General features: G+C 33.7%; 2 protein-coding genes and 2 pseudogenes across 2 annotated transcripts; all 4 read right to left on the reverse strand.

Annotated features, from left to right (window-relative positions):
- Positions 1 to 716: 716 nt before the first annotated feature.
- On the reverse strand, positions 717 to 2,323 carry LOC128174249 (uncharacterized; annotated as a pseudogene).
- Positions 2,324 to 3,444: 1,121 nt separating this feature from the next.
- Positions 3,445 to 6,899, reverse strand: LOC128174251 (uncharacterized). Its single transcript, XM_052839844.1, has 3 exons — positions 6,858 to 6,899; positions 5,454 to 5,601; positions 3,445 to 3,968 (listed from the first exon to the last, which is right to left on the reverse strand). The coding sequence occupies exons 1-3, from the start codon at positions 6,897 to 6,899 to the stop codon at positions 3,445 to 3,447; spliced, it is 714 nt and encodes a 237-aa protein (XP_052695804.1).
- A 464-nt stretch (positions 6,900 to 7,363) lies between these two features.
- On the reverse strand, positions 7,364 to 7,950 carry LOC128174252 (uncharacterized; the record flags this gene model as incomplete). Its single annotated transcript, XM_052839845.1, has 1 exon — positions 7,364 to 7,950. A coding segment is annotated over one exon (516 nt), but the record flags the coding sequence as incomplete, so codon positions are not given.
- Positions 7,951 to 11,035: 3,085 nt separating this feature from the next.
- On the reverse strand, positions 11,036 to 12,138 carry LOC128170856 (uncharacterized; annotated as a pseudogene).
- Positions 12,139 to 15,158: the final 3,020 nt, after the last annotated feature.

The following is a 15,158-nucleotide window of genomic DNA, read 5'->3' on the forward strand; positions in this document are numbered from 1 at the left end:
CCAAAACAAACAACAAACAAACAAAGAAACAAAAGTGAGAGAAAGAGTATAACAAACATACTATTTTGCTGCTCAGCAAGAATGTCGAGATACTTTTCTATTTTGCCATGGCATATGGATATTCAAGCTTGACCTCTAGAAAAACAATGATATTTCCGACGACTTTTACTTAATTTTTACAGATATCACCTTAAAATTAAAAAAAAATTACAATGGTTTTTTTTTCATTTTTTAAAACCAAGTACCGGGTTTTATCTTTAACCCGGACCTTCGTGTAAATATATTTAATATCGACCTTTAAAAGAAGTGAAAATTACTGTGTGAAACTAGAGTAATGCATATAGTTCACAAAATAGTTGCAAAATACCATCTGCAATTCCTCGTAATGTCAGTTTACTAACTGTCAAGAACCCACTTTGTAGAGTAAACCCGAGCTTGGCCTTCAGAGTTTCTCTGAACAAATGTAGCTCCAAGTCCATCGTCACCATCTCTCTGAAATATCTTGTGAAGGTGAGACAAGTTCAAGCCTGAACCAGCAATATTTTCTGCTGTGTTGTGCTTCTTAACACCTTTAGCAATCAAAACATGCAATGACGTTATATGTTTTGATTTCTCGTTGAGAAAGGAAGGCCTTGGGGAACAGAAACTGGTGGGAGACTTAACTGTAAGACCTAAGGACCTGATAACGTGGTCTGCTTCAACAACAAACCTAAGATTTAGGCATTTTCTGTAGCATCATAAGCAGCGTAGCTGGTGTTTAGCACCGCTTTCACTAGTGCCTCTTGCCTTTAATTCTGCTTTCGAGGAAAGGCTTTCTTGAAAACACACACAGGGCAGGGGCGTAGCCAAGGCTTCCTTATTGTGGAAGCAAACTAAGGCAGGTGATTTGGGGGCCGCCTTGATCCCCCCCAATGGGTTCAGAGCGACGCCATGATGGGGGCCCAGGGGGCGCCCGGAAGCTGGCGAGTTTTCGGCATTTCAAACACTTAATTTGGAGTATCAATAAAAAGAAGTTTCATCAAAATAACATAAATTTGTAATGTGTAAAATGCTTAAAAGTAGTGCCTTATTTATAATGTAATTAAATTAATCTATTTATTCTATATCTAAAAAGTCTTGTGCTTTCTCTCCTAATCGTCTATAATATTTTTGTCTACATAAATACTCATATATTTAAACTTTAAGATTCCGTTATTTCGATCTCGATAATCTATTCATAATCATTGTAAACCTATCACTCAAGCTATAGAATTGCATGCAAATAATAAAAGAATATAACAGAAGAGCAATTTTTTTTATTTATTTAAAAAGAAAGGCAAGTCGTCTGCGCTTTTTCTCAGCAAATTCTGAGATAACAGCGGCTTAATTTAGTTTTTATTCCTAAAAGAAAGTTTTCATCAATCAGCATTATTTAAATTTTATTTTTATTCTTTTAATTTATTTCTTTTTTCTTTTCTGAAAATGAATCGGAAGCACTTGCGTACGCCTAGCTACGCGCCTGCAGGGAGCCAGAAACATCAGGAAGCAGTTTTACTGTTCTGTTTAAACAGTGTAACACACTCATAAGTACAGGAAAGTCAAATTCCCTTCCATTATGTGCTACTAATATAAAATTTGAAAAATTCTTTACACATTCCACAAACTCCATTATTACATGTATACTTTCATGTTAAATACCGAAATATGATTGGTTTAGACGCACTTTGTAATCCGTTATCCTCCCAAACAGGCACTATTTATTTTGTTATACTGAATGTCTTAATTTTTAAAAAAATTTTACTGCTTTTCTATAGGAATAACGTGAATTCTACAGCAAACCGTAAGCGCATAATGTTCGCGCATGTAACAATTTGTAATGTTACCCGTTGCTAACGTTGAGGGTAATAGAACGGATTATGAACTACGTCTTAACCAATCAGATTTCAATATTTAACATGAAAGTATAACAAAACGAATTGTTACATGCGCGTAAATTATGCGCGTACGGTTCGCCGTAGAATTCACTTCATTTCTATTTAAAAGCAGTAAAATTTTCTTTAAAGATAAGACATTCAGTATAATAAAATAAATAGTGCCTGTTTGGGAGGGTAACTGCTGAAATTGACACCCCTCGAAAACCATTGTCGGCACTATTTATATATTATTATATAATGTTAACTGCATCAACCTCCCTACTATGGACAATCATTTTGTTCTGAGTCGGAATTGACTACAATGCCAGCCGTGTTCATTGCTATATATGTAACCTTTGGAACTAAGAATATATGTTTTTTAAAGATATGGTGTCCAATTCAACTGCAGCAAGTTGAGTGATATGTGACATCTGTCTTCCTCGAACTGAATTGCATAAAAAGATTTTTATAAATTCTACACACTTTTATTTATATTTTTATTTAATTTCAATTATTGTTATTTAAAAAATAGGGAACTTTTTATTCTCATCTGGTTTTTATAAACTTCCTCAGATCAGTGGTCTCTAAAACAAATACCACAAGAGAGGGAAATCCTTTTTATAAATGTTTTAAGACACCATGAGGAACAGCTTCCGGTACTTGTACAATATCAACCTCATTTCTCCCTATCGCTAGTAAAAAATGTTTTAATGTGATAAGAATGGAAGTTGATAAATTTCTGGTTTTATAAAAAAAACCAATGTATAATTGAAAATAAAATATACCTGACTGATGTGTGTCGCCCTCAAGTGCCTGAAGTTGCACATTATTTCTGTTGTGCTGATGGGTATGTCCTAGACTGCGGGAGACGGTCGGTGATCGGGACACGAGGGGGACATCAACACTGCCGATGCGGTTATTGGGTAGTTCGTACCTCGTATAATTCGGTTTCAAAACACTTCTTTTCTTTTTGAATTATCACGTAATACCCTAGTGATGCGCTGGCTGTTTTCAGATGAAAAATGTAGAAGAGATCGATAGTAACATAAACATAAACTTTATCATTGTCGTATTTATGTATACATTGTGTGAAATTAATTTCATACGGTAATCAATAGGCGTCCTTAACTTAGCTGTGAATGCTTTGAAAAAGATAAAAAAAAAAAATAGCCCTACAGGGATTTTGACATAATAATATGAGGAAATAAATATCTAGACGTCAAACCTTTATATAATCATGATCCTTTTTTAAAAATTCATTATATCGATAACTTTTAACTGCCAAAATATTTCGTAAATAAATTATCTCAATACATTTGTTGGTGTTGATACTTAAATACCTTAACTAACATAGAAAAAAAAGTTTGAGACTTTTGAAACATTCGGTTTTAACAATCCGCACAATTCAAACACATAAAAGAAACTTCCGTCTAGTTTGCAACTTCTATTTTATTTATATTTAGCTAAAGGTACCCCATAGAGAGGTAACATATTAAAAAAAAATCATTTCAAAATATTAACCAAATTCAGTGTTTAAGAATACTAAGCGTCATCAGAGATTGTATATCCAATGGTGACTGCCTAGAATAGAATCTCCATATAGATTTTTGTCGTAAACGGAGAGGAATCGAAAATTGTCTACAGTTATATCATCTGCTATCAAAGCTGGAAAATTCAAAATGGCGTAGTATACATCCTTTTCTTCGCTTGCGTAGTAAGTCGTGGCGTATTTCGAATACTGGCTATAACGCTTGAAAGCAGTTTCGTTCTTATCAAGTGAATACATCTGGACAATATCTCCTGAGTTGTAGTGAAGATCAAACATGAAGTACCTTTCGTGCGCCTCTTGATATTCACAATTCCTCAATCTTGCTTTGTACTCTGTTAGATTACCATTTTCTAGCTTTTCGATTCCGACTTCACAGTTGTTTATGACAAAAGATGTTAGAGAGATCGGGAATAAGTAGCTACTAAAACCCAGTTTAATTGTTTCTCGTGTGAAATTCGACTTGATAAATAACTCTGTCTGGCTGAATTCCTTTCTTGTCAACAGAATTGTGAACACATTGTTTTTTCCTGAATAAAAAAAGAAAAATATATGATATTCTTTTGTTCATGTTTTCTCTCATAGAGAATCTTAATTCGATATAAGCTTTTTTACCTTTACTAATATATCATTAAGTTACCAAATTGGTTAAGTTGCGTCACAATTGCCCATATCATAATGTTGTCATAGATTTTAATCAATTGAATGCCTCTGAGTATAAATACATAAGTTTGTATGTTAACGATAACAATCATTAACAAATTTTTGTGTTTTGAAAACAATTGCCCAGATTTTACATGCAGCAATTTTTATAAATAATTTTTTATTCATTCTTTAAATAGTATATAACAGTGAATCATCATGTGAACGTTTATATTCAAATAATTTCCATTCTTAAAAAAAAATTAAAGGCAGTGTTTATTGACCAGCTTTATACCATTATGTTGATAGTTCACTGCAGCCGTAATAAGTTTTATAAATGTGTAATAAAGGGATGTTTAAACAATTTGAATCATATCATATTAGTTAAATATTTTTACTTTAATATATCTATACTTATTTTTGGGAGTTGATTTTAATCAATATTTAAAGATAGAATTGATTTTATCAAAATATGTATAGGTATTCGAAATATTTCAAAAATTGTATGGATCCAACCAATAATGAACTCTAGTCTCGTTCAATCAGATGCTCGGCTATCTCCGTTAATCTCCGACAAGTAAGAGATACCAGGTCAAGTGATAGCTTGATGATGCGACCTCTCAATATTAGACTGACTCTCTGCTTGTCGGAGATGTACAGAGACAGCCGATGATTGAACGAGACCATATTGAACTCTGGCGTAGGAATACATACGACTGCAAAAAATTTCTAAATTGTTCGTTCTATTTAACATCTGACTATTTCCAAGGTATTTAAAAATAAGTTTCCTTTAAAAAAAATACTTCAGCGTACATTACATCGAATTTATTGATTATTTTCAAGAACTAAGTCTTGTCAGCGGTGATGATTTGTGCTTAGGTTCAAACACTGTTTCAGTTTCGGTTTGCGAGAGTAAATGCATAGGAGATAAATGCATTCGACCACACTAAGTGCAAGCTTGATTTAAATAAAAAAGTGTATATTGTGAGCACTTTTTAAAATCAAGTTCAGGGTTTTAGTGTAAACTAAGTCAGGGACACTTGTTGAAACCAATATGCCGGATAAACGTAAGGATTTAGAAATTTGCAGTTATTACATAGTATTAATAAAATGAATTGTCTTTTGTATAAAAGCAATAACAGTTGAAATGTTGTTATTGTACTGTGTTTATCAGGGAAACAACTCAATTGTCGCTGATGATATGATCATCTGCTTAATAGATATTATGTAAAGAAATCGAAATTTTCACACTCCTATCTACTAGTCGCTATTTATTTGTCGTGTCCAGCACAAAGCATATCAGATTCAAATGAAACAAATGTAATACTAGAGGAAAGGTATTTCTTGTTTGATTTTACAGTTTAATTAAATACCTTTGGTAACAAACATGCTTTTGCCTGTGGATTCAAACTGTGTATCAGGCTGGCCCTGAATATTAATGGTGCAGGTCCATCCCGATTCAGGAGTCAGACTCTGAATTTGAATTGATGGTTTCTCCAGTTGGCGCACAGTTTCAGTAATCTGAAGCAAAGGTGAAAATGAATAATTGGTAAAGCGATCGATTTCAAGAATCCTATATCATTTAGTTATTGTTGCTTGGTTTTATCTCTATTCAAACAAGAGATGTTTGTAAAACACTTATGCCCCCCCCCCCTCCCTTGGAAACATCCACAAAGAAAATGAACGTAAACTGCAAATAACTCGAATTTTCTATGTCCAAGGGGTATAGCTCGGTCGAAAATTGCTCAATTGTACCCTATATCGAACTTGACCTACATATTATCATGATAACCCTGTATACAAAATTTAATTCCAATATGTTGATCCTCTGCGAAGAAAATGAGCGGAAACTGTAAATAACTGGAATTTTTCTACGTCCAAGGGCCATAACTCTGTCAAAATTGCTTGATCGTATCCAATATGGAACTTGATCTAGTTATTATCATGATAAACCTATATACAAAATTTCATTCACATATGTTGATCCTCTGCGAAGAAAATGAGCGGAAACTGCAAATAACTCGAATTTTTCTACATCCAAGGGCCGTAACTCTGTCGAAAATTGCTCGATCGTACCCAGTATCGAACTTAATCTAGATATTATCATGATAGACCTTTATACAAAATTTAATTCCAATATGTTGATTCTCTGCGAAGAAAATGAGTGGAAACTGTAAATAACTGGAATTTTTCTACGTCCAAGGGCCATAACTCTGTCAAAATTACTTGATCGTATCCAATATGGCACTTGATCTAGTTATTATCATGATAAACCTATATGCAAAATTTCATTAAAATATGTTGATCATCTGCGAAGAAAATGAGCGGAAACTGCGAATAACTCGAATTTTTCTACATCCAAGGGTCATAACTCTGTCGAAATTTGCTCGATCGTACCCAGTATCGAACTTAATCTAGATATTATCATGATAAACCTGTATACTGTATACAAATACATGACTGGCCTTAATTTAGTTCCGATTTTCCGTACTTGTAATCCACGAATGCATGACAGTTAATAGATTTCTAAGCACGTGCATTTCAAATCACAAGGAGAATTCGCATCGGCTGAGCCGACGTGACGTTCCCACACCTTCAAATACCCGCTGGCGACCAGAGTTTGACGTGACCTGTTGATTTCTTAGTCAACGCTATTCGGCCACATTGTTTACAAGCAGCACTGATTTTTATTAATAAACTGATGAACAAATACTGCCCTCCCAACCAATCGCTAAGCCCCTATCTATTCTAAAGGTTCCTCAATGTTGGGTATCAACTTCAGATGGACGGAAGAATGCTCCATCTCTTCTTTCTATCATCATCCAAATTAACTACACAACTCAACAAAATATACCTTCTATTAAATAACTAGCGAAATGGAGTAGTGGCAACGCTCTTGCCTACAAAGCTTAGGGTTCTCGGATCGATACCGGTGGGCGAAACCATTTTTTTTTTTGGGTCGTAAATTGATTTTTCTCTAATTACTCAATAATTATCAACATTTTCGGGATTTTTTTTTAATCATTATGAAAGGTGGAAAGGCCTCTAATTGTTCCTTGAACAATTAGTCTACAAGGTTTTTTTTAATATTTCGTAAATAAATTACCTCAATACATTTTTTTGGTGTTGATACTTAAAGAAGTTAACTAACATAAAAAAAAAAACGTTTGAGACTTTTGAATCATTCGGTTTTAACAATCCGCACAATTCAAACAATTAAAAGAAACTTCCGTCTAGTTTGCAACTTCTATTTTATTTATATTAAGCAAAAGGTTCCCCATAGAGAGGAAACATATTTAAAAAAATCGTTTCAAAATATTAACCAAATTCAGTGTTTAAGAATACTAAGCGTCATCAGAGATTGTACATCCAATGGTGACTGCCTAGAATAGAATCTCCATATAGATTTTTGTCGTAAACGGAGAGGAATCGAAAGTTTTCTATAGTTATATCATCTGCTATCAAAGCTGGAAAATTCAAAATGGCGTAGTATACATCCTTTTCTTCGCTTGCGTAGTAAGTCGTGGCGTATTTCGAATACTGGCTATAACGCTTGAAAGCAGGTTCGTTCTTATCAAGTGAATACATCTGGACATTATCTCCTGAGTTGTAGTGAAGATCAAACATGAAGTACCTTTCGTGCGGCTCTTGATATTCACAATTCCTCAATCTTGCTTTGTACTCTGTTAGATTACCATTTTCTAGCTTTTCGATACCAACTTCACAGTTGTTTATGACAAAAGATGTTAGAGAGTTCGGGAATAAGTAGCTACTAAAACCCAGTTTAATTGTTTCTCGTATGAAATTCGACTCGATTAATAACTCTGTCTGGCTGAATTCCTTTCTTGTCAACAGAACTGTTAACACATTGTTTTACCGGAATAAAAATTCTAAAAATCGTATGTATCCAAGCACTGTTGATATCGAACTCTAGTCTTGTTCAAACAGACGCTCGGCTGTCTCCGTTAATCTCCGACAAGCAAGATAGCCTCTCTGCTTGTCGGAAATTTTCGGAGACAGCCGAGCGTCTGGTTGAACGAGACTTTATTTCACTCTGGCGTAGGAACACATGAGACTACAAACATATCTCAATTGTTCGTATTATATAAAATATGACTATTTTCAAAGTGTTTATAGATAAGTTTCCTTGAAAAACAATGCTTCAGCATACGTTACATTGAATTTTTCCCTTATTTTCAAGAACTAAATCTTGTCAGCGGTGATGATTTGTGCTTAGGTCCAAACACTGTTTCACTTTCGGTTTGCCAGAGTAGCTGCATAGGAGAGTTGACTAAAATCAACTCCCCAAAAAGGGATTATCTCATGTCTTTCATTGCTTTGCGTAAGAAATGATCCAAACAATCTTACTCTATGTGAAGCATTGTATGTGACAAACATTATTTCTTCTTCAAGGAGAAAGAAAAAAAAAACGTCATCCGAAACTGCCAGATGAGTCAGCTTTCTACATTTTATACAAACAAAAATTGCACGATTGATATGAAATAAAAGGTGTACATTGTGGAAACTTTTTGAAATCAAGTTCAGGGTTTTAGTGTTAAATAAGTAAGGGACACTTGTTGAAACCAATATTGCGAATAAACGTTAGGATTAAGAAACTTGCAGATATTACATAGTATTAATATTATATCTTTTGTACTCTTTCTCCTACTAGTCCCTATTTATTTGTCGTTTCCAGCTTAAAGCATATCAGATTCAAAGGAAACAAATGTAAAAGTAGATGCTGTCATTACAGTAATATCCGCATCAAGTGTTTGCCCCTAAAGAACACTGTTTTGTTAAAGTACCAGTTTAAGGCTACATGCAATTTCCAGTAATTTTTAAAAAAAATAATTTTCGTAGAGGATGAAATCCCATCCCATAATGCACACGAGATGCCTTTTATGAACGATTTGGGAATGAACTGTTTGGATGTGAATTAATTTTTTAAGTTAATCAATAATCTTAACATTTCATGTCATTGAAAGTATGGTCTTCAAATTATTACAAAAAAAATAAAATTATGCCCCTTCCCCTCGGCTATTGCCGACTTTAAATTTGCTTCTGTGTACCAACATAATTGTGTGCATGCATTTAGAGAAGGGGTAGGAGTTAGGGGTCCAGACCTTCCTCCCCCTTGAAAATTCATGTATATATACACCTCGAACCCCCCCCCCCCCCCTCCCATTCAAACACAATAACATGTATTACTCTGAACCCATCCCCACACCCTTCATGGATAAATAAATATACATCAACATATTTTAATAACAATGAAAGCCTGTACAATAAAACTCGTTTAGTACGAACACGGATATTGCGAATTCACGATTATAGCGAAGTCATCTTGGATCCCCAGCTATGTAAATTTAATGAATATCTTTTACGGTTATAACGAATTGCGGATATAACGAAGTTTATGTAATATTGTTGATCTGTCTAGGATTGATAGAAAAATATAAAACATGGCTGTGTTTACGTACTGCCATTTATGTTTGCTAATACGAAAAATTAGGCAATAAGGGGAGGTCTTCAAACAGTCATAATACCAATTACCAGACATTGAATGTAAGTGATAAAAATGAGCAAATGACCTCCCCCATATTAAACAAAGATGTATACATTATCAACATGTACCAAATATGCATGCAACAAAAATATTGTTGAACAAAAACAGCATTTCACACATCAACAGCAACATACATGTGTAATACATTGCAAAATAAACTCCATCTACAAATGTGATGAAGGGGAAGGAGGGTGGGTTTGATTGCGGTATTTACAAACTTGTTGACAGCTGACAGGTAAAGTGACGTAGTCAAAACATCGCGCGACTAAATGCCGCACTCTGATTGGCTAATGTAGACAAAAAGGAAGATCAGCTTAATACTCAAAAGTACTAAAAAATTAGAATTACAATTATATTATGACTAGGCTACTATTTTTGGTACTAGCATAAAAATAACATATCACAATTTACATAAATGCTAATATTTATAATAATGCTGTATTATGTAATATTGTTGATCTGTCTAGGATTGATAGAACAATATAAAACATGTTTGTGTGTATGTACTGCCATTTATGTTTGCTAATACGAAACATTAGGCAATAAGAGGAGGTCTTCAAACAGTCATAATACCAATTACCAGACATTGAATGTAAGTTATAAAAGGTGAGCAAATGACCGCCCGCATATTAAACAAAGATGTATACATTATCAACATGTACCAAATATACATGCAACAAAAATGTTGTTGAACAAAAACAGCCACCAAAAGCACACAGCAGGTTTGCACAAAAAGACCCCACACAAAGTGGACTAGCCAGATCATGGTAGTCAAAAATATGAAAGATGGCAGTACATACAACAGATATGGCAATGACTAACCCCTGCCTTATATGGAGATATAAATATTAATATATCATGAAGGCACAGACTATCTATAACCAAACCAGTTAAAAATTTGAATACCACTAGGAACATCTTATTTTTAACCTTGCAAGTATAAACACATCAGTTGACTTCTGTCCTGTGTTAATATAACAGCTGCTATATAATTTACATGTTAAAAGTTTGTTATACTATCAAACATGTTTTAAAGACAGATATAAATGTAATCAAACATTTTCAGATGAACCAGGAGGCACATGTTACTCAAATGACAAAATCAAACAACAGAAACAATGGTTAAAAAACTATACAGCACATAAACACATCAGTTTACTTCTGACCTGTGTTATGTTATGTGTAACCACATCATGCACATAGTATAGATAAATGTTATGAATCACACTTTGAATAATGTCCAATATAAGACAAATGATAGGGAATTGTGATGAGAACTGAATTTTGACATACAACTAATCTATACATTGAATTAAAACCACAAACTATGCATATCAAATACAATTATAATACACAGCAGTTAACTTCTGCACTGAGAAAATCTTCCAAGAAAAATATATATACATAGCATTTGCTATACATATTTAAAACGTAAAACTTGACAAACGTATGTATCTGCGAATAGCATCAGATTTTCATCTTCCCATTTATTGAATGCAGTTTTCAGAATAACCCAAATGTGCTGCATAAGTGTCTGCCCCTATCCTGAAGCTGTGACCCTTGTATAGAGCAGGGTTCAAACCAACAAAATTAATAATACTAATAATAAGATTTTTCACTGCAAATGTTGGACATGGCAATACATTTACCTCTTAATTCTTCAATAGGTTTTTGCCAATATACAGCCAAAGACTCCCTAAGCTTTCTGAAAGATTCGTCATATGTTCTCCAAGCAACATCCCCATGCAGTCTTTGCATTTCTCTAATAAAGCTGATGTATTTTAATAAATGGGGAGTTTCTGATGGGTGTTTCTGAATTCTAATGTTAATAAAGATAAGAAAGGCATCAGTCCACTGACTGATGAACATTTTTATTTTTATTTTAAACTTTGCTGCACATTAATGACCCCTGGATTAATGCACAACGTAAGAAGTTCTTCATCTTGGTGCGACAATAATACTTTTAAATAAAAAATTCATTCGACCAAATTTTGCCTTTATCTTTTGTGGTATTGTCGCACCAAGAGGAATACCTTCTGTTACAGAGATAAGATTATCAGAATTGAAGAAACCTTTGTTCCTACTGGCTCACCTGTGTTTTCTTAAAGTTGAGATACTACTGACAATATAGGGTTATCTTGCTTAGACGAAGAAGCAGTCGTTGGTGCAGGTAACTCATTGACGGTGTTTGCATATGTAGCAGATGCAGCATTTTCTAGGGGTACCACTGTACTGCTTGATGCATCAGAGTTGGGTTTTTGCAATTTAACAATTTCTTGCGCAAGTTTTTGGTAATCGATTGCTTCAGCCTGAGGTTTATGTTTTGCTCTAGTACCTTCACTTTTCTCCACAGGATGTTTGCGTTTTGGCATGGTAACGCCTACAAGATATTTTAAAACTGTTAAAATCAATTTTCTAAATGTACCCAATATACAATTAATGCAACTTTTGAGTGTACAAATTTACACTCAAATCATGCGGATATAGGTGCACACGAGCTAATTATTCTTTGATTAATTGCAATTTTTGACACACAACCATTAAATAGGAAAATGCAATTATCAAGACTTTTCGCCAAAACAGTGTATATCTTTAGATTCACATGTAAACTTACATACATGTAACAATACACATAAAGCATGTGAGCATGAATCTGCATGAGCATATAAAAATGGAATCTCTGCATATGCATTAGTAATAGTCCACATGACCATGAGTGAGAAACAGAAAAAATAGTCCACACGACTCTGCATAGTGACCAGAAAAATAGTGCACATGACTCTGCACGTAAACCAGAAAAAAATATTGAACATGACTCTGCATGTGAATAAAAATTAGTACACACGACTCTGCATGTAAATAAAAATTAGTACATCAAAATTAGTACACACGACTCTGCATGTGAATCAAAATTAGTACACACGACTCTGCATGTGAATAAAAATAAGTACACACGACTCTGCATGTAAATCAAAATTAGTACATACGACTCTGCATGTGAATCAAAATTAGTACACATGACTCTGCATGTGAATCAAAATTAGAACACACGACTCTGCATGTGAACCAGACAAATAGTACACACGGCTCTGCATGAGAACCAGAAAAATAGTACACACGACTCTGCATGTGAAACAATTACACAGGACTCTGCATGTGAACCAGACACATAGTACACACGACTCTGCATGTGAACCAGAAAAATAGTACACATAACTCTGCATGTGCATCAGAAAAGGGGTACACACTTCTTTGAATGTGAACCAGTAAAATAGTACACATGACCCTCCATGTGACGTATATCACAATTTACATAAATGCTATTATTTACAATAATGCTGTAAATTTCTTAGGTCCCAGTGACTTCGTTATAACTGAGTTTTGCTGTATATGCAGTTGCAACAAAGAAAATTGTAAACCGTGTAAAATAAATGACATACATGTAATTATATTGCGCAATGATATTCAATGCAATACTGCGAAGACAGAAGATATAGTTACTGATTTAAGGTGGTATAAGACACATATCAATATTTATGTGGATAAAAGTGCGTTATAATCGAAATTCTTTCATGATGTTGCTTTAGAATTTTAAAATTTTACAATACATGTATTTGGCCAAAAAAAGTTTCTCAATTTTTGGAAGCTTAGGTAAAAATTAGAAAAGGCCCAGCAGGATATGAACTCTCAACTTACGGGGGAAATATATACTTTATTGTTTATTTCAATAGGCAGTGCATTACAATATGCAGGTGTCGTGTACCACCTTAAGACTGAAATGTGTAGTTTTGAGGAATAAAGTCATAAAAATACATGAATGTTACAAATAACTGATCTTTGTTTGAAATTACGAACCATCACAGGTCTGCAGGCCGCATTAGCGGAAACTAGTTTAACCCAGCTCTCCGGTTAGATGGGTTTCTCGTGGTGTAATTACCGGTATGTGTTTTCCAGATGCCGAAAAGGATTAATAAACATGCATAAACGTTTCGTTTGTGATGCTCAGCTAAAGGGATTCATATTGTGCTTTAATTGGATTATCATAATTAAGATGTTTACCAATTATGATGTTGACCAATATAGGTCAGCGTGATACATGTATATGTAGTAGCACAATATTATGAGACGTCGGTATAGGTATAAGTATTTCTTTCACTTTCTTAATGGGTATATCCCTCTAACTATTTTTAAAATTGGTAGGACAACAAAGTAGTGCCTTTAAGCAAAATAGTTACTATACTTGCAGAGTGTTTATACATTTATTGGGACATTTTAAATTAAAATGCTTGACACATGTCAGAAAAGAGAATTTGCAATTTTGAAAGCAAGTGTCAATATTGAATTATCATTTGAAGAAAAGAATTGAAATTATTTGATGTTCACCCTTCCCAAATTTGTGAAATTCCCTACTTTTACTTTCATTTTCAGAGTTTTTCAATACCGACGCATTTTGCCGGAAAACAAACCTGACTTCACACCACGAAATTTTAACAGGAAAGCGACACTTTGATGAGCTTTCATTTAAGAGGCCTCTCGTTGCTGAACGAAAATTAGGGCCGGAGTTATGTACCCTAACTTTAACATTACCGCTTATGAAAAATGCATTAGTAGAGTATACCCATATTGAGCTTCATGCTGGTTAGGCATATTTCTTTTTCATTTGCAATTATTATGATGAATGTGCATTTTCTTTCGTACATCTTCTCATTCATGTAAAAAAAACTAAATTTCCAACAAGTTCAACAAGTTTAAACATTTTAAGAACACATTCTATAGAAAAGTATCCTTCCCCCCCCCCCCCCCCCCCCCCCGGGATTTTCAGAAAACATTTAAATAACAGAAATTGTGATTTGAACTTGATTGTAATTTATTTTGAGTTTTTACATAAAAAAAATTGTGTGTTTCTACTTATATATGAGTTTAGAAGACATTTTTTTAGACCAAATATCACTTCCGGTTTTTAGTGGGATCATTAAAAGCGAGTAAAGGTGAAAGTAGAAAAGCAAAAAGTTTTTGGTAATGAAAAATACTTCATTCAAGCAGTGTCAAGCTATCTAAGATAAGTTTGCTTTGTACGGGAATTGTAACAATGTCCGGTAGATTCTAATTCTATATTCATGATTATAGATTTGCATTAAATTTGAGTAAACTAATTTGTCATGCATGCAACTTGGCTATGTACTGAAGATGTCAGTATGCACTCTTTAACTTGTAGAAGCCTACCATGTTGGTTATAGTATATATAGTATATATTTATCTTTTTTTAACAAAATCAAAATTAAATAAAATTATCTGTAAGCATTTTAAGTAGATATTTACCAGTATTTATTGCAAAAAAGATTTACATCGCATTTTTTTTAAATTACAAAACAAACTTAGATTAACCACTAACAAACAAGCATAAAGTGAGACTGAAAACTAAATTCTTCTTTTTTACAGCAAAAAAAATTCAAGACAAAATCAAAATAATTTTCTTTATTAGCGTTAATGAAAACGTTGATCAGCAAGGGGT

The sequence above is a fragment of the Crassostrea angulata genome, chromosome 2 (assembly GCF_025612915.1).
Source record: "Crassostrea angulata isolate pt1a10 chromosome 2, ASM2561291v2, whole genome shotgun sequence".
Taxonomy (NCBI): Eukaryota; Metazoa; Mollusca; class Bivalvia; order Ostreida; family Ostreidae; genus Magallana; species Magallana angulata.